The 23702-nt window shown below is 42.2% G+C and overlaps 1 protein-coding gene across 2 annotated transcripts in view; it reads left to right on the forward strand.

The window, feature by feature from the left end:
• The window catches only part of NBAS (NBAS subunit of NRZ tethering complex), a 191288-nt gene that overhangs the window by 9609 nt on the left and 157977 nt on the right, over positions 1 to 23702 (forward strand). For both annotated transcript variants that reach the window (XM_087716997.1, XM_087716998.1), the window contains exons 5-12: positions 1976 to 2023; positions 5105 to 5148; positions 7634 to 7767; positions 10242 to 10375; positions 10460 to 10558; positions 19684 to 19828; positions 21525 to 21590; positions 22606 to 22734. In XM_087716997.1, the coding sequence (XP_087573123.1) occupies positions 1976 to 2023; positions 5105 to 5148; positions 7634 to 7767; positions 10242 to 10375; positions 10460 to 10558; positions 19684 to 19828; positions 21525 to 21590; positions 22606 to 22734 (799 nt within the window). The remainder of the gene's footprint in view (positions 1 to 1975; positions 2024 to 5104; positions 5149 to 7633; positions 7768 to 10241; positions 10376 to 10459; positions 10559 to 19683; positions 19829 to 21524; positions 21591 to 22605; positions 22735 to 23702) is intronic.

Consider the following 23702-nt stretch of genomic DNA (forward strand, 5'->3'; position numbering starts at 1 on the left):
ATACTGCAAAATCCCCATTCCCACCCCACTCCAAGGGAAGGATAATGCAAAATCTCCATTCCCACCCCACTCCGAGGGAAGGATACTGCAAAATCCCCATTCCCACCCCACTCCAAGGGAAGGATACTGCAAAATCCCCATTCCCACCCCACTCCAAGGGAAGGATACTGCAAAATCCCCATTCCCACCCCACTTCAAGGGAAGGATACTGCAAAATCCCCATTCCCACCCCACTCCAAGGGAAGGATACTGCAAAATCCCCATTCCCACCCCACTCCAAGGGAAGGATACTGCAAAATCTCCATTCCCACCCCACTCCAAGGGAAGGATACTGCAAAATCCCCATTCCCACCCCACTCCAAGGGAAGGATACTGCAAAATCCCCATTCCCACCCCACTCCAAGGGAAGGATACTGCAAAATCTCCATTCCCACCCCACTCCAAGGGAAGGATACTGCAAAATCTCCATTCCCACCCCACTCCAAGGGAAGGATACTGCAAAATCCCCATTCCCACCCCACTCCAAGGGAAGGATACTGCAAAATCCCCATTCCCACCCCACTCCAAGGGAAGGATACTGCAAAATCTCCATTCCCACCCCACTCCAAGGGAAGGATACTGCAAAATCCCCATTCCCACCCCACTCCAAGGGAAGGATACTGCAAAATCCCCATTCCCACCCCACTCCAAGGGAAGGATACTGCAAAATCTCCATTCCCACCCCACTCCAAGGGAAGGATACTGCAAAATCTCCATTCCCACCCCACTCCAAGGGAAGGATACTGCAAAATCCCCATTCCCACCCCACTCCAGGGGAAGGATACTGCAAAATCCCCATTCCCACCCCACTCCAAGGGAAGGATACTGCAAAATCCCCATTCCCACTCCACTCCAAGGGAAGGATACTGCAAAATCCCCATTCCCACCCCACTCCAAGGGAAGGATACTGCAAAATCCCCATTCCCATCCCACTCCAAGGGAAGGATACTGCAAAATCCCCATTCCCACCCCACTCCAAGGGAAGGATACTGCGAAATCCCCATTCCCACCCCACTCCAAGGGAAGGATACTGCAAAATCCCCATTCCCACCCCACTCCAAGGGAAGGATACTGCAAAATCCCCATTCCCACCCCACTTGGGCCAGCCAGAGGTGGTATTTGCTGGTTCTCTGAACCAGTGTTTTTCAACCTTGGCAACTTGAAGATGTCTGGACTTCAACTCCCAGAATTCCCCAGCCAGCGAATGCTGGCTGGGGAATTCTGGGAGTTGAAGTCCAGACATCTTCAAGTTGCCAAGGTTGAAAAACACTGCTCTGAACTACTCAAAATTTCCTTTACCGGTTCTTCAGAACCTGCTGAATTTCACCCCTGGTTTTAGTCTCCAGTTTTTGTTCCCCAAATCCTGCTGTTGGCTGCTTATATTTCTTTGCAGTTTCTGATTTGGGAGAAATGTTCGAAAGGGATGTATTTCGGCAGTAGAAATGAATTTTCTGTTTTGTGACAGCCATAGGATTTCTCATCTTACATGTTCTCTCGATTTTTATTATATGCAGTGCAAAGATAGTATTAGATCCAGATTTAATCAGACTTACACTTGAGTTAACAACGGCTAACCTGAGCCCTACTATTTCCATTGTTGAACTCTTGATTAAATCCAGTACCAACCCGGTTTATATATTTACTAGAGATACTGTATATTCTCAGGATACGTTCAAGTTCCTCGTACTTCCTGAAACATCATGTTCACCACAATTTAGTGGCATGTTCTACAATTTAACCTTTGAATCTATTTGTAATGGCAGAGAATTTGTTTACTCAAAAATAGAGAGAGAGGATTTGTGATGCTATAAAATATTGAGACTACCTCACATTTGCCAAGTATTTTTAAGACTCTGTTATATTAAATGATTCCTGAGATGTCTTGGAAGCAGTAATCGCCTATGATTTTCATTCAAACTTTTTTTTATTTTTGTAGCAATGGAAAACTGTTAGCAGTTGTTCAAGACCAGATTATAGAAATAAGGTAAGTGAAGAATAACACAATTGTCACCTTGATTCAAATGAATTAGGCAGTTGAAATGAATGCAGAAGATATGTGTGTGTGTGTGTGTGTGTGTAGATATAGATGTAGATATAGATTTATATAGATAGATAGATAGATGATAGATAGATAGATAGATAGATAGATAGATAGATAGATCTATAGATAGATAGATAGATAGATAGATAGATAGATAGATCTATAGATAGATAGATAGATAGATAGATAGATAGATAGATAGATAGATAGATAGATAGATAGATAGATAGATCTATAGATAGATCTTTAGATAGATAGATAGATAGATAGATAGATGATAGATAGATCTATAGATAGATCTATAGATAGATAGATAGATAGATAGATAGATCTATAGATAGATCTTTAGATAGATAGATAGATAGATAGATAGATGATAGATAGATAGATAGATAGATAGATAGATAGATAGATAGATGATAGGTAGATAGATCTATAGATAGATAGATAGATGATAGATAGATAGATAGATGATAGATAGATAGATGATAGATAGATAGATGATAGATAGATAGATAGATAGATAGATGATAGATAGATAGATAGATAGATAGATAGATAGATAGATAGATAGATAGATAGATAGATAGATAGATAGATAGATGATAGATAGATAGATAGATAGATAGATGATAGATAGATAGATAGATAGATAGATAGATAGATAGATGATAGATAGATAGATAGATAGATAGATAGATAGATGATAGATAGATAGATAGATAGATAGATAGATAGATAGATAGATAGATAGATAGATAGATATAGACAGACAGGCCGATAGATAGATAGATAGATAGATAGATAGATAGATAGATAGATAGATAGATAGATCTATAGATAGAGACAGACAGACAGGCCGATAGATAGATAGAGACAGACAGACAGACAGACAGACAGATAGAGACCGACAGACAGACAGACAGACAGATAGGAAGATAGATATATATATATATATAGATAGATAGATAGATAGATAGATAGATAGATAGATAGATAGATAGATAGATAGATAGATGATAGATAGAGATAGATATATCTATAGATAGACAGATAGATAGATCTATAGATAGATAGATAGATAGATAGATAGATAGATAGATAGATAGAGACAGACAGACAGACAGACAGACAGACAGCCGATAGATCGATAGAGATAGATAGACAGACAGACAGACAGATAGAGACCGACATACAGACAGACAGACAGATAGGAAGATAGATAGACAGATAGGAAGATAGATAGATAGATAGATAGATAGATAGATAGATAGATAGATGATAGATAGATGATAGATAGATGATAGATAGATAGATAGATAGATAGATAGATAGATAGATAGATAGATAGATAGATGATAGATAGATGATAGATAGATCTATAGATAGATAGATAGATAGATAGATAGATTTATAGATAGATAGATAGATAGATAGATAGATAGATAGATAGATAGATCTATAGATAGATCTATAGATAGATAGATATAGATACAAATATGTACTTAGATATAGATTTAGATATAGACATACTGCTTCACAGTTCTTTACAACACTCTTTAAGCAGTTTACAGAGTCAGCCTATTGACCCCAACAATCTGGCTCCTCATTTTATTTCCTTGGAAGGATGGAAGCTGAGTCAACCTTAAACAGGTCAGGATCGAACTGTTGGCAGTCAGCTGAATTAGCCTGCAATACTCTATTCTAACCACCACGGCTCTATATATAGGTTTATTGTATGCTAAAATTCTGTACAAGAATCTGAACTACTAATGGTCAAAGCAAATTGGCGGCAGATAATAGTCAAAGAAATTCAAGGTGGGCTGGACTTCTATCTCTTGTGAGTGCAAAGGGACTCGAGACTGATAATGCGTTTGACCCCTCCCTTAATCTCAGCCTGGTCATCTCCTACACAAATATATTTATAGAATTGCAACCAAGATATAGAAGAAAATTTGGATTTTTTATCTCTCTTGTCTCTTTGCCATGAATTTAAGTGTTGTTTTAGGAATAAGATAAATTCTGAATATGAGAGCCTATTGTAGCATTCTTTTTCCTTTGTTAAACAGAGCTTTGAGTGACACATGAGGAGATAGTAGCAATAGCAATAGCAGTTAGACTTATATACCGCTTCATAGGGCTTTCAGCCCTCTCTAAGCGGTTTACAGAGTCAGCATATCGCCCCCAACAACAATCCGGGTCCTCATTTTACCCACCTCAGAAGGATGGAAGGCTGAGTCAACCCTGAGCCGGTGAGATTTGAACAGCCGAACTGCAGAGCCCTACATGGTAGTGGATCTGGGTACTTGAGAGACCGCCTACTGCCAATTACCTCCACGCGACCTATTAGATCTCATCGATTAGGCCTCCTCCGAGTTCCATCTGCCGGTCAATGCCAACTGGCAACTACGCGGAGGAGAGCCTTCTCGGTGGTAGCTCCGACCCTATGGAACGATCTCGCCGTGGAGATTCGTACCCTCACCACCCTCCAGACCTTCCGCACAGCCCTCAGAATCTGGCTATCCCGTCAGGCCTGGGGCTAAGACTGTAACCCGCCCGAATGGTATGAATGTTGTGTTTTTAATTATGTATTGTCTTATATGTTAAAAGTTTGTCTCCCCCTCCCCCTTGGGTTGTGAGCCGCCCTGAGTCCCCCCCAGGGAAAAGGGCGGCATACAAATACACTTCAAATCAAAATCAAATCAAATCAAAATCAAAGAACTGCCGTCAGCTGAAGTAGCCTGCAGTGCTGCATTTAACCACTGCGCCACCTCGGCTCAGTGAATTATGCAAAGTGTATCCATATTTTAAATTTAATAGTGAAATACATTCGCTTAAAATGATGCTTACTTTTCACTTCCACTTACTTTGACATCTTTTTAAAGGACCTACCTCCTTTTATAATGCACAATATTTAAAGTGACATTCAAAAGATTGGTGTAATCTCACCCTTTGGAAAAAAATAGTGTAGACAACAATCAAGATATTTTGGAACGGTAAAAACATGCATTTTGAATGTTGCAGGTCTGCCAAGGATGAATTTGGGTCTGTCATTGGGAAATGTCAAGGTAAGTAATTTTTCACTTGAGAGTAAATTACAATTTATCCAGAAAAAAATAATACAAAACAAACTATCAAATGCAGTTCTAACCAAAAGTCCCATTTTGGCTTCTAGCTACTGCATCCTATTTTCTCTTTGTTGCTTTATGTTTCTCCTTTTCTACAAAGGGTGATTAATGTTTTGGCTCCACTGAGCTTGCTGTGGCTTGATGCAGTTTAGTATCTGTCCCTTTCCACAAGGGGCTTCCAAGACCTCAGAAGCTTCCCTGAAGCCTCTGGAGGGCAAAAAATGGACCTACTGGGAACCCAGAAGTTCGGGAATTGTGACTTCCGGTTTGTCCGTAGGGCCTTTAGGAGGCTTTCTTGAAGGCTCCAAAGGCCAAAAAACGGTCCTACCAACAAACTGGAAGTGACTTCCGGTTTATGCGTAAGGGTGATTTTCGACCTCTGGAGGCTTCCCTGAAGGCTCCGGAGGGCAAAAAAACGGTCCTATGAGCAAACAGGAAGTCCATTCCTGAACTTCTGGTTTGCCCGTAGGGCCGGTTTTTTGCACTTTCGCAGCTTCAGGGAAGCCTCTGGTGGGCGAAAAATGGTCTCAAAAGAAGGCCGAAGTCAGCTGGCCAGCGCGCACATGTGCGCTGGCCAGCTGACTGACAAATGGCTCCATGTGCCACCTGTGGCACGTGTGCCCTAGGTTCGCCATCACGGCTCTAGGATAATTCTCCGCTGCCAATTTTTCACAGTTAATTCAGTTACGGCCAATTCGTTATGGCCAACTCTCCGCAGGACAAGAGTGACACTAATATCGAAGAAACGGTGGAATGGAATCATTAGAGAAAGCATGCCAGAGGGAGAAAATGAAATGCAAATGTCAAAAATTAAAATAATATTGTAATTATTTTAAGTAATTAAATTGAATTGTTGAATTGTCCCGTGGCGAGTTGTCTCTTGGTGAATTGGCCATGGCAAATTGGCTGTTGGCAAGATGACCATGGCGGGTGGACTGTGGCGAGTTGTTCCACAAAGCTTACACTTCCTTGAAGTTTTTATTTGTAGAACTAAAGCTACATTGGTTCAGTGAAGGCGATCATTTGGCGAAGGAGTGAATCGTTAGTCAGAATGATGTGGCTATTCCTTGGACGGGTAGATAATTTATATCATTAAGGGTATTTGCTTGCATTTTATGGCTGAGTTATTCTTCAAACCGAAATTTATAAATGAAAATATCTTCTGGTGAGAAAAAAAATATTCCCACACATGAAAGATAACTGCTTCTCAAATTATGTCAGCGGTTGCATGGATTTAGCAATTTGGATCTGGCGAATTTATAAGCTCCCAAATATTCCTTTGTGCTTGTCTTTGCATGTTCAGCCTGTTATGGTACCTCTGTTCAAAACGAAAGTACTGAATGTTTGAAAGTACAACAAATATGGGAGCTTTGAGGTGGCCAGAACTTACATTCTGTTATTTTAGGTTTTGGCAGCAAACCAGCACAGATAAGCTTTGGCAGCAATCCAGCCTGCCAAGCTCACAATAATGTTCTCTCACATTAGTTCATGCATTGACATCTGCAAAAGGGGCGTGTGCACAAACATTCCTTTTATAGTCTGGAGAGGAGCCTAATGACCACTAGTTGAGTGCAATCACCTCCTGTAACTGCGCAACTGTTCCTGACGCCTATTAGCTCTTCGGTGCCGGGCATCAGGAACAACTCACTACTGGTGTCCGGATCACTCTCCCTTGTCTCCTCCCCACTGGTCCAAGGCTCAGGTGCCTCCTGGTGGCCAACCAGCCTCTCTGCGCCCTGCTTGGAGTCGGAACCCTGTCCAGGGTCCTCCACATCCTCCAGAGCCAACTCATAGGGCCCCTCACTGTCGGAGTCTGGTGGCAGCTCCAACGGCTCCAGCTGGGCCACAACACGCACCCAAAGAAATAGAAGAGAAACGGATTGTATGATCCCTGAACAAAGGGAAGCACCAATCAACAAGTAGAACATGTAATCACTCTGTCCTAAACAAAGTAATTAATCAATCAATCACACTTGCCTCTTAAAACATTTATGGATGTAAAATAGGCAGACGAAATAATATTGTCTCTTCCTCTCTCTCCCTCTTTTTTTAATCATAGTTTTCAGAGTGATTGTGGAGATGCCCTTATATAAGTGCAGCCCTGGGTTTTTTTCCTCTCCTTTCCCATAATTTTCAAGGGCTTTCATTATCATTCAGAGTTCTCGGTCTGTGACTGATTCATGAGCCCGCTTCCACTCCATGGTTCATAGATTATCCAAACAACATTACGCCCGTCCTTCAGCGCGGAGAAGCTATAAAACAAAGCACGGTTATTTTTAGAGTGGCTTTGTCATAGGGAACATTGGGAGGTGTATCTGCTATGCAACTGTTTAAAAGTTGCAGTTTGGAAAAAGGGATTATTATTTTTTTTGCTATAACCACTTGTGATTTGGAGTCCATCTGTTTTATCTCCTTTTCCATGTAGTCCCCAAAGATCCGAATCCCCAGTGGAGATGTGTCGCATGGAGTCACGATTGCACTTTGCTTGCCTACGGTGAAAGCACAGGAACTGTTCGAGTATTTGACTTGGTCGGCAGTGAACTCTTCCTCATCCAACCGGTATTTTCTTTTCCTTTTTTTTTTTTTACAAGCTTTACAAGTCCGATTACCATGTAATGGAACCACCTTAGCTAGTGACGTGCAGTCAGGTGAGGCGGGGGAGGCAGAGCCTCACCACTGTCATCATGAAAAGAAAAAAAAATTAAAAGGAAAAAGGCTGAGCTAGTTGCTGCCAGAGTCACAGTGGATGACTCTGCTTAGTGCTTAACTGTTTAAAAAAGCCTCTAAAAAAGTGCCCTCTACAGGAGGAGGCGGGAGAACCACGTGCCTCATTTAGTCTATCTTTATGATCACTCGAGCAGAGTTAAGCAAGGGTTAAAAGCCGAAAAATTCCTTATGTAGATGAGGCACGTGGTTCTCTCGCCTCCTCCTGTAGAGGGCGTTTTTTTAGAGGCTTTTTTAAACAGTTAAGCAGAGTCATCCATTGGGGACTCTGGCAGCAGCTAACCCAGCCTGACCTCAGCAGCTCTTGCCTTTTTCCTTTTACATTTTTACATTTTCATCATGGCAGACAAGAGCAGAGCTGAAATCCTCTGTGACACAGCTGGAAAAGGTATGTGGGTCGGAGGGAGGGGGAGGAATTCAAAATTAATGTAATTTGTAACTAATTGTAAGTAATTTGTGTGTGTGTGTGTGTGTGTGTGTGCTTTTCTTCACTCAGATGGAGAGGCAGGGAGGGCAGTCCACCAGTTTGCTTTCTCTGTGTCGGGGAAGCCCTCCCGCTATGTCCGACATAGCGCCGGGGCGGCAGGGTGGCCAAAAGCCGCTTTCTTTCTTTTTGCTTCACCAGCCATACACCTCACCGCACGTCATTGACCTTAGCCATTGCAGGTTTAACCTCTTTAATTGAGAACTTGCCTTGTTATATACCAATGATGGCTAAACTTTTCTGGACCAAGTGCCCAAAGTCTGTGCGCGCATGCAAATGTGTGCATGTGTGCCTGATCCCCCTAAATGCAACGCACGCGTAGCCCCATGCATGTGCCCTGCCCCCTGTGCATGCTCGCGGCCCCGCGTGCCCCCCCTGCACTCCCCCTGTGCATCCGTGAGCAGCCCCCCACACGTGCCCCACCCCCTGCACGTGCAAGTCAGAGACCCTCAAGACCACCTGGCCGATGCATGCGTGGGTGCATGCGCGGTGGAGCTGAATTGGGGCGACAGCTTGCATGCCCACAGAGAGGGCGCTGCATGCCATAGGTTCACCATCATGGTTATATGCTTTAGAGCCGAGGTGGTGCAGTGGTTAGGGTGCAGTACTGCAGGCCACTTCAGCTGACTGTTATCTGCAGTTTAGCGGTTCTAATCTCACCGGCTCAAGGTTGACTCAGCCTTCCATCCTTCCGAGGTGGGTGAAATGAAGACCCAGAATGTGGGGGCGATATGCTGACTCTGTAAACCGCTTAGAGAGGGCTGAAAGCCCTATGAAGCGGTATATATAAGTGTAACTGCTATTGCTATTGCTATTGCTCATTTTGGCTGAGTAGCAAGTTTGCACCTGTGTTGGTAAACTTGCATAAACAAATATCTTTGTTTGCAGATACTTGAAACAAGTGTATTTAATTTTATTTATGTCAAGAAGGCTGCTGGGGTTGACCTAAAATTGTTGATGATCTCTAAAATAATATTTCTAAACAGAACATCATTTAGGTACCAATATTTCCATACTGGAAGATGTGTGTTCATGTATTTATTTATTTATTATCTCGCCACATTATTTTGTAAGTAATTCAAGGTTTTGAACATACCTAATCCTCGTACCTCCCTTCATTTTCCCCACAATAAGTCTGAGGTGAGTTTAGGCTGAGAGAAAGTGACTAGCCGAATGTCACCCAGCTGCATTTCATGCCTAACTTGGCACTAGAACTCACAATCCCCTGATATCTAGGCCAGCACCTTAATCACCATACCATATTGGCTTTTTGTGGATCAAAAAATCTCAATTGCCACAATATAATTTTAGACAATCAAATAAATATGCTAACTAGACTTTTCTGATAGGCCTGTTATCAAACACTTAAATTGCAGGAATGGTTGGATATTGGGGAAAAGAAAATCTAATCGAAAGAATTTGCACTTCTTTTTAGTTTATTAATGTACTATTAATAAGTGTTAACACTACATCAGTGGTTCCCAAACTTGGCAACTTTAAGACTTGTGGACTTCAACTCCCAGAATACTCCAGGCAGCTCTGCTGCCTGGAGTATTCTGGGAGTTGAAGTCCACAAGTCTTAAAGTTGCCAAGTTTGGGAACCACTGCACTATATGATGAAATTACTTCATACTAATAGTGAAGAATGTATATTCTTCTATAAAACATTAGGGTTATTTTAAATAATATACTATTGAGATATTAACTTCTGTTTTTTTTTTAAAGTTTGGTTTCAGTTAGAAAATATTTTCTAGTGGTTGAAGCCTTTTTTAATTTCTTTGTTTAAAAGAAAACCTGTTTCTTTTTTAATCTTTATTTTAAATAGGATACTAGTTTCCCAGGAGACTTGACTTACGCCATTGCAGGATTGATCTTCCTGGAATATAAAGCCAGCGCTCAGTGGTCAGCTGAATTGTTAGTCATCAATTATCGTGGTGAGCTGAAAAGCTACCTGGTCAGGTAAATATGAGTTGACGTGCCTAGCAATAATTTATTGGAAATCCTATTTCATCAAATAAGTCCTTGTATCTTTTCTTGATCTAGCGTTGGAACAAATCAGAGCTACCAAGAGAGCCACGTTTTCAACTTTAGCAAGCATTATATTAATGGAATAACTGGAGTAATTTATCATCCCGCACATCGGTAAGATTGGGTAATTTAAATAACTGTTTTAATGAAGTAGCCGGGGGATTGATATCATTTAGTTGTCACCCCCCTCCCTCTCCTTCTTAAATGTTTCATTGCAGTGAGGTAATTAATAACAGCAATCACTGGCACTTAGCAAACATTAGGAGTAATGTTTCATTTAGATTGGGGAGGGTAATAGATGGTCTGTTGCTATGTTGCTAAGTACTCTGGGATCTTCTGGTACCGCTGCACCAATACAAGAGGATTTAGATAAAAGTATACGTCAGGAATGAGCAACATGGTGGCCAAGTGGCGCAGATGCTCTCCTCCCACTTGGAAACTTGGGAGTTCAATCCTAAGTAGATATTTCTCTCCTTGGTGCAAAGACGAAAATATCTGCTGCACACTCCATGAGGCATTAGGAAGGGCATCCGGCCAGCAAATGCTCAGCTCCATTCAGCTGTTCCAACTTACCACAAGTTAAGAGATTAGAGAGCTGTAAAAAGGGAGTTTTTTAGTGTATGTCAGGTGTTGTGGACCGGCAGGAGCCGTTGGAACTGCCACCAGACTCCGACAGCGAGGGGCCCTATGAGTCGGCCCTGGAGGATGTGGAGGACCCTGGACAGGGTTCCGACTCCGAGCAGGGCGCAGAGAGACTGGTTGGCCATCAGGTGGTGCCTGAGCCTTGGATCAGTGGGGAGGAGACAAGAGAGAGTGATCCAGAAATCAACAGTGAGTTGTTCCGGGATGCACGCTGTCGAAGGGCTACTTGGTGTCAAGAACAACTACGTAATTACAGGAGGTAATTACGCTCAGCTGATGGTCATTAAGCTCCTCTCCAGACTATAAAAGAGACTGCTTGTGCCACGCCCTTCTTGCAGAAGTCAACGCTTGGACTAAAGAGAAACGAACTTGGCAGGCTGGATTGCTGCCAGAGTTTGTCTGAATTGCTGCCAAAGTTTGTCGGCCTTGCTGCCAAGGTCCTTATCTGTTTGTTTACTTGGCTTTCAGCCACCGAGAGTCTGAACTTGTTATTAAAGGACATTCCATTTTACGCTTTTCTCGGCTTTCATTACTGAACAGAGGAGGGGGTCAGAACAGTCAGGCATCAGTAATTGTCAGCTTTGCAAAGTAGCAAGGATGGAAGGCTGAGTCAATCCTGAGCCAGTGAGATTTGAACCGCTGAACTGCTGACAGCAGTCAGCTGAAGTGGCCTGCAGTACTGCCCTCTACCCACTGCGCCACCTCGGCCCTCACCTTGTCCGGGGAGGTCTTATTTTCAGGGAAACAGGGTATTAACAGCCGATATTTTAACTCTCCTACCAAACCATTGAAAAATTATGTTGACTACACTATTGCAAAGATTGTTGGCGAAAATCCACACATTGTGTCCTCTTTGCAATTTTGTTTGTGCATAGAGTAAAACAACTTGGCGCTTATATTGTGACCACATTACTAGCTATACAGGAACACATGTGGCCCATGGGCTGTAGGTTGGATACACCTGCTCTAATGAGTTCTAGGGTTTTTAATTATTTAAAATTGGAGTGCAAATTGTATTTCTTATTTCTTTTTCTCTTCTTGTTGTGCATGCTTTGAACTTTGCTGAAAATACTTATTTCTGTGTTCTTTATCGCTTTCCCTACAGCATATGGTATTGAGTTGTCATTGTTTTTCAAAATGTTACACATTTTTTAAAAGAACATATTTATGAGTTTTAAAAGTTAGCCACCTGTTCTGATCCCCTCCTCCGTTCAGTAACAAATGCCGAGACAAGCTTAACTGGAATTTCACAGCACTTTAAATCAACAGGAAACATAAACTTCGGTGGCTGAAAGCCCCAAGCATAAGCAAACAGATAAGAACCTTGGCAGCAACTCAGACTTCGACATAGACAGATAACAGCTTCTCCAGCGTTATGAATGAAGTTGAATCCTGCAAATCAGACTCCTCCCCGAGTCCCTCCTTAAATACAATCTTGCGAGGAGCCTAATTTCAACCAGCTGAGTCCAATTATCTTTTGTAACTGCGTAGCTGTTTTCTCCGTCGATCTGCCCGGTGTTGCCGGGCTTCCAGGACCACCTCCCTTGTCTCCTCGTCACTACTCCAAGGCCTGATGTCATGAGTACACTCCCTTGGGTTCTCACCGCTGCTCCATTCCTCAGGCGCCTCCTGGTGGCCAACCAGCCTCTCTGCGCCCTGCTCAGAGTCGGAACTCTGTCCAGGGTCCTCCACATCCTCCAGAGCCGACTCATAGGGCCCCTCACTGTCGGAGTCTGGTGGCAGCTCCAACGGCTCCTGCTGGGCTACAACAACTGGCATTCCCAGAGCAGTACCCATGCATACAACTGGGGAGAACCTTTGACGTAGTCAAATCATGTCTGTTAGCCTTGTTGCTTAAGGTGGACTTCTTTCTCTTGCATCAGCATTTTTTGCAAGATATCCTTTTGCTCAACTATTCCTTATCTTTCTCCTCCCCCTCTTCCTCCTCTTCCTCTTCTTCTTTCCCTTCCTCCTCCTCCTCCATTTTTATTCTGCCTTTTATAAGTTTTTGGTCAACTCACAGTGGCAAACATACCTAATCCTCCTGCCTCCTATTGTCCCCATAACAACAACCCGGTGAGGTGAGGTGGGCTGAGAGAGAATGACTGTCCGAAAGTCACTCAGTTGGTTTTCATAACTAAAACAGGATCAGCTCTTGGTTTCTAACTCAGCATCTTTAGTTGTAGTTGTAATTTTAGTTTTATTGATTTGTATGCCGCCCACTCCTGAAGGACTCCGGGCGGCTTACAATAAAACAAGGGAGGAGGGGATAATACACAAACAACATATTAAAATATACAACAGTCACAATTTCCAGGGGGCTGGATATTTCGAGAGCCCCCCGGCCTGCTGGAGCAGCCAGGACTTAACAGCTTTGCAGAAGGCCGGGAGGGTAGTAAGGATCTGGATCTCAACAGGGAGGTCATTCCAGAGGGCCGGAGCTGCAACAGAGAAGGCTCTCCCCCGGGGAGTCGCCAGCCGATATTGGCTGGCAGATGGAATCCGGAGGAGACCTAACCTGTGTGATTGAATCGGTCTATGGGAGGTGATCGGCAGGAGGCGGTCTCTCAGGTACCCAGGTCCGATGCCATGAAGGGCTTTATAGGTAATGACCAGCGCCTTGAAGCGGATCCGGAGACTAATGGGTAACCAGTGCAGCTCGCGGAGGATAGGTGTAACATGGGTGTACCTGGGTGCACCCACGATCGCTCGCGCGGCTGCGTTCTGGACCAGCTGGAGTCTTCGAACACTCTTCAAGGGCAGCCCCATGTAGAGCGCGTTACATAACAACAACCCGGTGAGGTGGGCTGAGAGAGAATGACCGTCCAAAAGTCACTCAGTTGGTTTTCATAACTAAAACAGGATTAGAACGCACCAGCTCTTGGTTCCTAACTCAGCACCTTTATCACTACACTATTTTATAACTTATTGCTTATCTTACACAAATAGTCCTGAGTACTCCTTCAGTGCACGGCTTGTATAGTTTCCCAGGGTATTATGCTTAATTCCCTTGCTTATTCTCATAAGGGAAAAACTTATTATATTTGTTACATTGCATATTTTCTCCCCCTGCTCCCTGACAACTCTTAACTCATTAAAGATGTAATTCAAATTTTTCTGTGGTTGATCTCCCTCCCATGAGCTTTCTTTCGATTACAATCGCATGCATGTGTGAGTTGAGATCATTTCTGAATTAGCGAGCAGTGGCATCAATTTTCCTTTGATGCCATCTCTCTTAAATGGTTGCTTCTGTTTTGCATTTTGTCAGCTCTGTGAAGAATTGTTTAAAATTTTAAACTTGTGCTGCGGTGCTTTTTTCAGTTCATAAAATGTCTTGGGTATATAACTTAATATAGTAGCTTTTTTTTTCTGCTGTCATTACATTTCAAATACTTTATGAAGTAGTTGGGACTAGTTGTTAAGGAACTGGTTTACAAAGCAGGAGGAAGTGAGTCAGTGGTGGGTTTCAAAAATTGGTGGAACCTACTCTGTGGGTGTGGCCTCCTTTGTGGGAGTGGCTTGCCACCCATGTGACCGGATGGGAGTGGCTTGCCGCCCATGTGACCGGATATGACGATGCCGAGGACACTTGTCAGAACCACCTTAAATTACCTCACACACAGCACTGGCATGCATAAGCATAGGATGTAAACTTGTTTTTTAAAAGGCATCTTTGGTTTGTGTTAAAACAACTTCAACACACGCAATGTTCTGATTGCGCCACAAACGCAGTAGTCATCCTTACCTTTCACAGAGGCACTGAGTTTTATAAATAGGAGCATGATAGTGTAGAATAATCATATCCAAAATTGTTGGAACCTACTCTGTGGGTGTGGCCTCCTTTGTGGGAGTGGCTTGCCATCCATGTGACCGGATGGGAGTGGCTTGCTGCCCATGTGACCAGATATGAAATTATGAATTAGTACTTAGGACGGTTCAAGTAGCTATTCCGAAACTCTGGCATTGAAGCATGCAAGTCTTAAAGCTGTCAAGTTACAAGATCCTTGCCAGTGGTGGGTTTCAAAAATTTTTGGAACCTCTTCTGTAGGTGTGGCCTGCTTTCCGGGTCCACTGGTGGAACCTCTTCTAACCGGTTCGGTAGATTTGACGAACCGGTTATACCAAATACAGGTGCGAACTGGTAGGAACCCACCTCTGAAGTGAGTTCTACTCCTGCTTTAGGCATGAATGCCAGCTGGGTGACTTGGGCCAGTCACTTTCTAAATATTTAACCTTGTTTTACTATCTCACATCCTGTTTCTCTTTCTAATTCTTCTTTTTGATTTATAGTCATATCTTTAACTATCATCTTTGTTTTCCCTAGATTTATTTTAAAGCCAGATACTTGACCATATTGATTAATTATGTTCATTAAACCTATAGCTGATTTCCCCGGTTGGGTTAAAGTTAAAACCAAGTCATCTGCAAATGCTTGTACTCTGTATTCATAATGCCTAATCTTAATTCCCTGTACATCATCTGAATCACGTACTCTGTTCAGCAATAATTCCAAAGTTCAAATAAACAATAATGGAGACAGGGGACACCCCTGTCTTGTTCCTTTTTCGTTTTTAAAAGATTCTGTTAAGCTACCATTAACTATAATGTGTGCTGTTTGTTTCTGATATATTGCCTTAATAGATTGTATGAAATACTCTCCAAACTGCATCTTTTGTATTATTTTCATTAGAAATTGCCAATTCACTCGATCAAATGCTTTCTCCGCATCCAAAAATATAAGCACTGCAGGGACTTGGTTATTCTTCCCCAAATACTCCAGTATATTAATAATTTGTCTTACATTACTTTTCATTTGTCTCCCATGTATAAAACCAGATGGATCATGGTGAATCATTTGTTGCATAACTGACATTAACCTATTTGCTAGTATTTTAATAAAGATTTTATAATCTGTATTAACTAGTGATATAGGCCTATAGAGCCAAGGTGACACAGTGGGTAGAGTGCAGTACTGCAGGCCACTTCAGCTGACTGCTAGTTCAGCAGTTCAGGGGTTCAAATCTCACCGGCTCAGGGTTGACTCAGCCTTCCATCCTTCCGAGGTGGGTGAAATGAGGACTCAGATTGTGGGGGCAATATGCTGACTCTGTAAACCGCTTAGAGAGGGCTGAAAGCCCTATGAAGCGGTATATAAGTCTAACTGCTATTGCTAACTGCTATTTTGGGGCTGACTATGAAATTGATCTTCTTTCGGAATCAGGGAAATAAAGGCTGTTCTCCAAGATGGTGGTACCCTTCCTCCCAATTGTATTTTACTAAATAGTTCCTTAAGAGGTTCTACCATTTCTAGTTGTAAATTTTTATAGTAAACTGCTGTCAATCCATCTGTACCAGGGGCCTTACCAACTTTTAACTGCTTAATTACCAGGCGAATTTCCTCCGTGGTTATTGGTTGATTCAATCTTTCCCTTTGCTCATCTGTAACTATGGGGATATTCTCCTCCTCCAAATATCTATCTATATCAATAACTTGTATTTTATCACCAGCATACAGTCACTTTCTCTCAGCCCAAAACAAGAGTTGTTGGTATGGGGAAAATGAGAGAAGGAAGGAATTACTATGTTTGTTGCCTTGAGTTATTTATAAAAACAATAAAAGTTGGCTAAAGATAAATGAATACACACTTAAATTATGAACAGTATCATTTCTCCCAATTAAAATGCATCAAACGTAAGGCTTTCTCTAAGCATGTAATAAAAACTCAACTTATAGTGGGATAGAAGAAAGATGGGTAGAGAGGGCGGCAGAGAGGATGGGAGGGAGGGTGAGAAGGAAGGGAGGGAGTGGATCGGGAGAGAGGAGTGGTAGAAGGGGAGGGGAAGTAGGGTAGAGGGGGATGATGGAGGGAAGATAGAAAGTTGGAGGGGGGTGGAAGAAAGAGGTGTACGGAGAGTGGAAGAGGTATATTGGGTTTCTATTTTTTGGGGTATTGTTGATAAGAGGAATTGCTGCGATTGGCTCCACCACAAATCTGCGAAGCCCTTATCCGCGGAGACATAAACGCGAAGACTAATTCGCGCCGTTCGAAGCGCTAAGGAAAAACGCGACCCTACCACGATGACATAATCGCGGAGGGCAAATCCGCGCATTCCCAAGCACTCAATACCCTAAACCTAACCCTAAACCTAAACCTAACCCTAAACCTAACCCTAAAACAAACCCCTAAACCTAATCCTAACCCTTATCTTAATTGAAATCGGCTTTCTGCCGCAGCACCATTTTAAAGCGCCCTTCTGTTGCCGCGCTGTTGTCGCGGCGGTGATGACGTGCGATGATGACGTCGCGGCTTTAGCGATGCGCTTATGTCTCTGTGGATAAGGGCTTTGCGGTTTTGTCGTGCCACGGCTGCGATTATTGTTTAATGTTGTATGGCTCCGGCTATGCACAGTATATATGTGAGTGTATGAAAATGGAAAAATGGAAAATAAAAACCTTTCTCAATTTAAAAAAAAAAAAAAACCTCAACTTTTAAGCCTCTTGATGTATGGGAAATGAGTCTCCTTGTAAGGTTGTTTGTATGGATTAGCAATATAATCCATCCCTGAGATTACTGAAAGCGAGGTAACATCTCAGTATTACTTCCGAAGCCCATCAGGTCTGCTAGGATGCAGAATAAAGTAATAAGAAACTCGGATATTTTCTCCCATATAATATTTGTAGAAGCAATTATAATATTTTTTTTTCCTTTTGTTACCACCGAATGTAAAATTTGCGTAGGTTAACCAACAGCACAGACCTGAAGCAGAAATCTTTAGGACAGATGATACTGTAAAACAAGCTGCTAGTATAGTTAAGCATTAAGAAGATGGAATTTTTGCATTTATTGTATAGTATTGTTTATGGTTCTAGCATTGCAGAGATTGTAGCAATAGCACTTAGACTTATATACCACTTCATAGTGCTTTTACTATGAACTGCTCTCTACGCAGTTTACAGAGTTAGCCTATTTTCCCCAACAATCTGGGTCCTCATTTTACCCAGCTCAGAAGGATGGAAGGATGAGTCGGTTCCACCACAAAACCGTGCCCAACTAAACCGCGCCACTGATGTCATCAACAGGGCGACAACAGCGCGGAGACAGAAGCACGCTGTAAACTCTAAACCTAAAATTAACCCCTAAACCTAAACCTAACCCCCCTAAACCTAATCCTAAACCTAACCCTAAATCTAACCCTTAACCTAACCCTAAACCTAACCCTTAACCTAACCCTAACCCTTAACGCTAAACCTAACCCTAAAGCTAACCCTTACCTTAAGTTGAATCGGCTTGCTTTCAAAGCGCTATTTAAAGCGCTCTTTTTCCGCGCTGGCTGTTGTTGCCCTGTTGATGACGTCAGTGACGCGGTTTAATCGGGCGCGGTTTAGTCGAGCGCGGTTTTGACGGGTCACAGGATGAGTCAACCTTGAGCCAATAAGATTTGAACTGCTGAACTGCAGCTGAAGTAGCCTGCAGTACTGCACTCTAACCACTATGCCACCATGGCTCAATGTCTAACCGTAGGGATGGAGTCGCTTAGGATGTAATTAGCAGAAGTAATCTGCTAATTCCTTTTGTCTGAATTCCTATTGAGTTAATGAATAGATCTCTTTTTACACTGCAGAATACACTTTCTTTTTGCATATTGCCCTGGAATCTGGTGACACGTTTCTTTTTTCCCCCTCCCAGGCGGAGAAAAATAGTGCAGTTTACAAATGATTTATTTAAATGGTGCTTGATTATTTCTCTTAGCTGTAAGGTACCGGTAATTTGTTTATTGTGACCCAGCCAATGAGCACAGTTATGACTGCAAGATGATTGGCTACATAAATTGAATAAAATTCAATAAAGTAAATAAAACATTTTTTTTTTAAATAAAACCATGGTTACCTGAATTGTCAGAAAAATAAATTCATTGCCAGCAAATCTAAAAAGCAGAATTGAATAACATTTCTTGGCTGTTGAAAAATTACTAGAAAATTACTAAAGAATTTAATAGACAATTTTTTTTTTTGCAGGGGTGAATTTGATTAGTTTTATTACTCTGTACTTGATAATTAGCCAATGAATGTGTGAAGTAAATTATAGTTAAATTATAGTTATTCATGACAGAACATGCCGTGCGTTCATCTACCACTAGGTGGTAATATTTTACTACTTGCAAAAAAACCAAAAGCGTAAAATGCTTTTTCATTCCTTTATTTGGGTAGATGATGCCATATCTCCTCACTACATATTTTTAATTTGCAACGCGTTCTGAAAAATTGAAACACATAATTACTTTGGAAATTAGCTTGCTAGATTAATTACTTTACAATCTCATACACTTAGTGGCAAATAAAGCTGAATTCAGGGCGGTTTGTTCTTGATTTTCTTTATCTCTTTCTAAGTAATAGTTTTAAATAGAAATTGTGAATTGGGATTTGGGATTTGTTATGCCCCGGAGTGATATAAGTGATGGTTTTCAAGGATGAAATCAGTAAATTGGTAATTATTAAATTATGACAGGTGAAAATGCTCCCCCCACCCCCCAAACGGCACAAACTTGAGGAACTGGCGAATGCAAAACTAAATTGTGTTGTCATCTTCTTGTGATAGAGTCTTGATTATTGGTGGCTACGAAATGGATGATGATGGAGCTGGGATGTCTAAAGCGAGTAGCTGTGGTTTGTCGGTATGGAGAGTTCTTTCTGGATCGCCCTATTATAAGCAGGTTACTAGTTATGAAGACGATGTTGGGATCGTAAGTATAAATAAAGTGTATTTGGATTATTTACATTTATTTTCTGTCATTTGATCTCCCATCAAAAGCACTGGAGTAAAATCCCCAAAACCAATTAACAGAAGTCAGACCCTGCATTTGGGAATATATATAAGCCGTAGAGTCACCACTTCACTTTGTTAAGTTATTGTTCAGAGGTTATGTTCTGACTCCCCCTCAGTACACAGAGGCACTCCAAGACAAAATTACTGCTAGACAATTTATTCACAGTAAATTAAACACACCGACAAGACTTTGGCAGCAATCCAGGCTTCCAAGATAAGAAATACACACGAGAGCTTCTCCAGCGTTGGTATATTAGTTGAATCCTGCAAACAGCCTCCTCCCAAAGTCTCTCCTTATATACTCTCTTGGGAGGAGCCTAATTACAACCACCTGGGTCCAGTTATCTTCTGTATCTGCATAGTTGCTCTCTGCGTTTATCTGCCCGCCTTTGCCTGGCATCCGGAACCAACTCCCTTTAGCTTTCACCGCTGCTCCACGCCTCAGGCGCCTCCTGGTGGCCAACCAGCCTCTCTGCACCCTGCTCAGAGTCGGAACCCTGTCCAGGGTCCCCCACATCTTCCAGAGGCAACTCATAGGGCCCCTTGCTGTCGGAGTCTGTTTGCAGCTCCACCGGCTCCTGCTGGGCCACAACAGGGTGTGACTATATAATATTCATACCCTTAAGTTTTAGGTAGACATTGCTATAGTTGGGTACTCAGAGGGAGAAGACAGCAGTAAGAAGTGATTATCATCTAAGTATATTTACACTGACTATTAAATTTTAGAGAAGGAATGAGCAACATTTTCAGTCGTGATCCACATTTCTATCGATGTATTAAGCCCAGCAGAGATCAAATACAACTCCTTTTAAAATTGGGTTATATGAGGAAGGGTGGGTTATGTAATAAGACAAAATCATACTGTCCAAATTTATCTATTTATTAAGTCAAGATCTAAGATAATTATGTACTGTGGAGTTGGCTTGATTTGATACTCAAATTCAAGCACTGACTACTGTTGAAATTCTGACCGTACCACCAAATTCATTTTCTATCAAGTCACTGCCAACTCAGGTCCCATTAAATTCTCCTGCCTTCTGTATTATTGAATGATTTATTATTATTGAAGTTTGTACATGTCCCTTTTCACCAAATCTCCTTGGGAAAAAAGGCCCTAGGTTTTGGGGTGCTTGTAACTGTTAGCAAGTTTTAAAATAATAAAATTGGATGGTTTTTGGGGGGGAGGAAACAGCTCATTCTACGCAGATGTGCTACAAGGGTTACAAATTAGACAGAATTTCATTTATTTGGCTTTACAAAAATAACTAAAGGATTAAATCTAGTTAAATTAAATTGTTAAATGTGCCAAATGTGTTATCATGATATAGTAGACCTAAATATCCCGAGAGCATTAAGTTTCCTATATGTATTGCAAAAACAGCACAGCAAGAGGTCAATCCATATTGTTTTCTAGTTATTGACGGAGTATAGAATATTCTCGGCAAGGTTACAGTATGAATGCTCGGAAATTCCTACTACTATAATGTATATTTTATAGCAACCTTCAGAAGTCTACATATGTATTTTATGTATATTTTATTTCAACTTGATTCCTTTTGCTCTTAGCTTCTGAGAGGAAGAAAGTGAATTTAATACAAGTTTGTTTTTAACAGGTGAAGAAAAGTTCATTGTTCAAGATGTTTCATCTTTCATTTTACAACAGACAAGGAAGAGAAAAGGTAATCGAGAATTGTTCTGACCCCCTCCTCTGTCCAGTAACAAATGCCAAGACAAGCTTAATTGGAATGTACTTTAATAGCAAGATACCAAGACCTCGGTGGCTGAAAGCCAAGCAGAACAAACAGATAAGGACCTTGGCAACAACTCAGACAAACTCAGGCAGCAATAAACACAGATAAGGTTTGACAGCAATTCAGCTTGCCAAGCTCACAGTAATGTCCTCCAACATTCAATCCTGCGTTGACTTCTGCAAAGAGGGGTGTATGCACAAGTAGCCTTTTTATAGTCTGGAGAGGAGCCTAATGACCACCAGCTGAGTGCAATTACCTCCTGTAACTGCGCAACTGTTCCCTCGGTGCCGGGCATCCAGGAACAACTCACTGGTGGCATCCGGATCACTCTCCCTTGTATCCTCCCCACTGGTCCAAGGCTCAGGCGCCTCCTGGGGGCCAACCAGCCTCTTTGCGCCCTGCTCGGAGTCAGAACCCTGTCCAGGGTCCTCCACACATAAGGCCCCTCGCTGTCGGAGTCTGGTGGCAGCTCCAACAGCTCCTGCTGGGCCACAACAGATTGCCATCTGGCTGTTTAAAAACAATATAATGGTGATAAAAGTGACTTCATTAAGTAAAGCTGAAATTAATCATTTTGGGGTCCTTGAATGTAAAGGAAACTCTAAATACTGTTCCAAACTTGTACAGATTTAGGGGAACTTATTCATCATCCTGCAAGGGTGTCATCAGAGTAATGGCTTTTAAGGGTACTTGGAAGTTTTTACTTCATTTTACTTGGCCTTCCTGTAGAAATGTGGTACACTGATCTCAGTATTTCTTGCTTTCTAGTAGACATGCCTGGGAGTAAGTTGCTATTGACATACTCCTACCATTTCAGGTCTTACACTCTGGAATCTCTTGAGTGAGAAACTTTGAAAGTGGCAGAAAATGTGAATTGTGAGGTTAATATTTCTTGTTGTTTTCTTCTTTCTGTTTTCGTCGTTCACTAAAATCACGGTGATAGGATGGCGTCTTCAAAATGAGACTTTCTCCAGACAACACTCGCCTAGCAGTTATACACCTCTCTGGAAGACTGACCATATGGAGCATTCCTTCTTTGAAACAATTAAGAGAATGGGAACAAATTGACCAGGTATGTGGCTGTGACTTTTGGGAGGAAGGGAGGTTTGGTGTGGGAAGGAGATAGCTAAAATTAAATGACTTTTTTTAAAATTTACTACGTAGGTTCAATATTGAGCAAAAAAAAAGTCTCATTAGAACTGATATCTGTAGAGCAGAGGTGTCAAATTCACATCAGGGCGACTTCATGTGAGTCCCTCGGGAGTAGGGCGGCATACAAATTGAATAAACTACTACTACAACTATCGGGACCTTTTTTCCCTTCCCTAAACTGAGCGTGGGTATGGGCCAGGGGTGGGTTTCAACCGGTTTGCGGCGGTCCCTGCGAACCGGTTGGTCGCCAAACCCGGAAGTAAGTAACTTCCGGGAACGGCGAAGGGCGCGTCCGCCCGCCCGCAGTCCTTACTTGGTTTTGATGAGTCTGCGCTTCCACGCATGTGCAGGATGCATACAGCGCCTGCGCAATCATCCAGGAGCACCTGGAGCGTCGCACAGACGCTAGTACGCATGCATGCACCGCGCGCGTGCACAAGGACGCCGCCGGCCCCGTTCCAACCGAACCGGTTGGAACGGGGCGAGAAACCCACCCCTGGTATGGGCAGTGTGTGACGCATCCACGGGAGTTTGAGAGCCCTGCTATAGAGAAAGATAAGAGAGATTTAGTCAACTAATTCAGCTTGGTTACTTTAATGGTAAGTCCTTTTGAATTTGGTAGGATTTGCTTATACTGTAGGAGAAATAAGATGGCCAGATATTCTTCCGGATATTTTGGGATTCACTTTCATTAGACCCTAGGAACCTGATCAGCGGTTGGGAATTATATGAGTTGTGGCCCTAAACATCTGGAAGAATCAGGTTGCCTGTTTGCATCATATAGGCTTGCAGCCTAAAACTCGATGTGATTAATGAAACAATTATTTTAGTGGAAACGACCCCAAGTACAGTTTGAGAGAGAAATAGCTTCCTGCATTTACCTGCAGC

Source organism: Thamnophis sirtalis, unplaced genomic scaffold (genome assembly GCF_051295495.1).
Source record: "Thamnophis sirtalis isolate CommonGarterSnake01/CBP01778 unplaced genomic scaffold, rThaSir2_p1.2 scaffold_5, whole genome shotgun sequence".
NCBI classification, from domain to species: domain Eukaryota; kingdom Metazoa; phylum Chordata; class Lepidosauria; order Squamata; family Natricidae; genus Thamnophis; species Thamnophis sirtalis.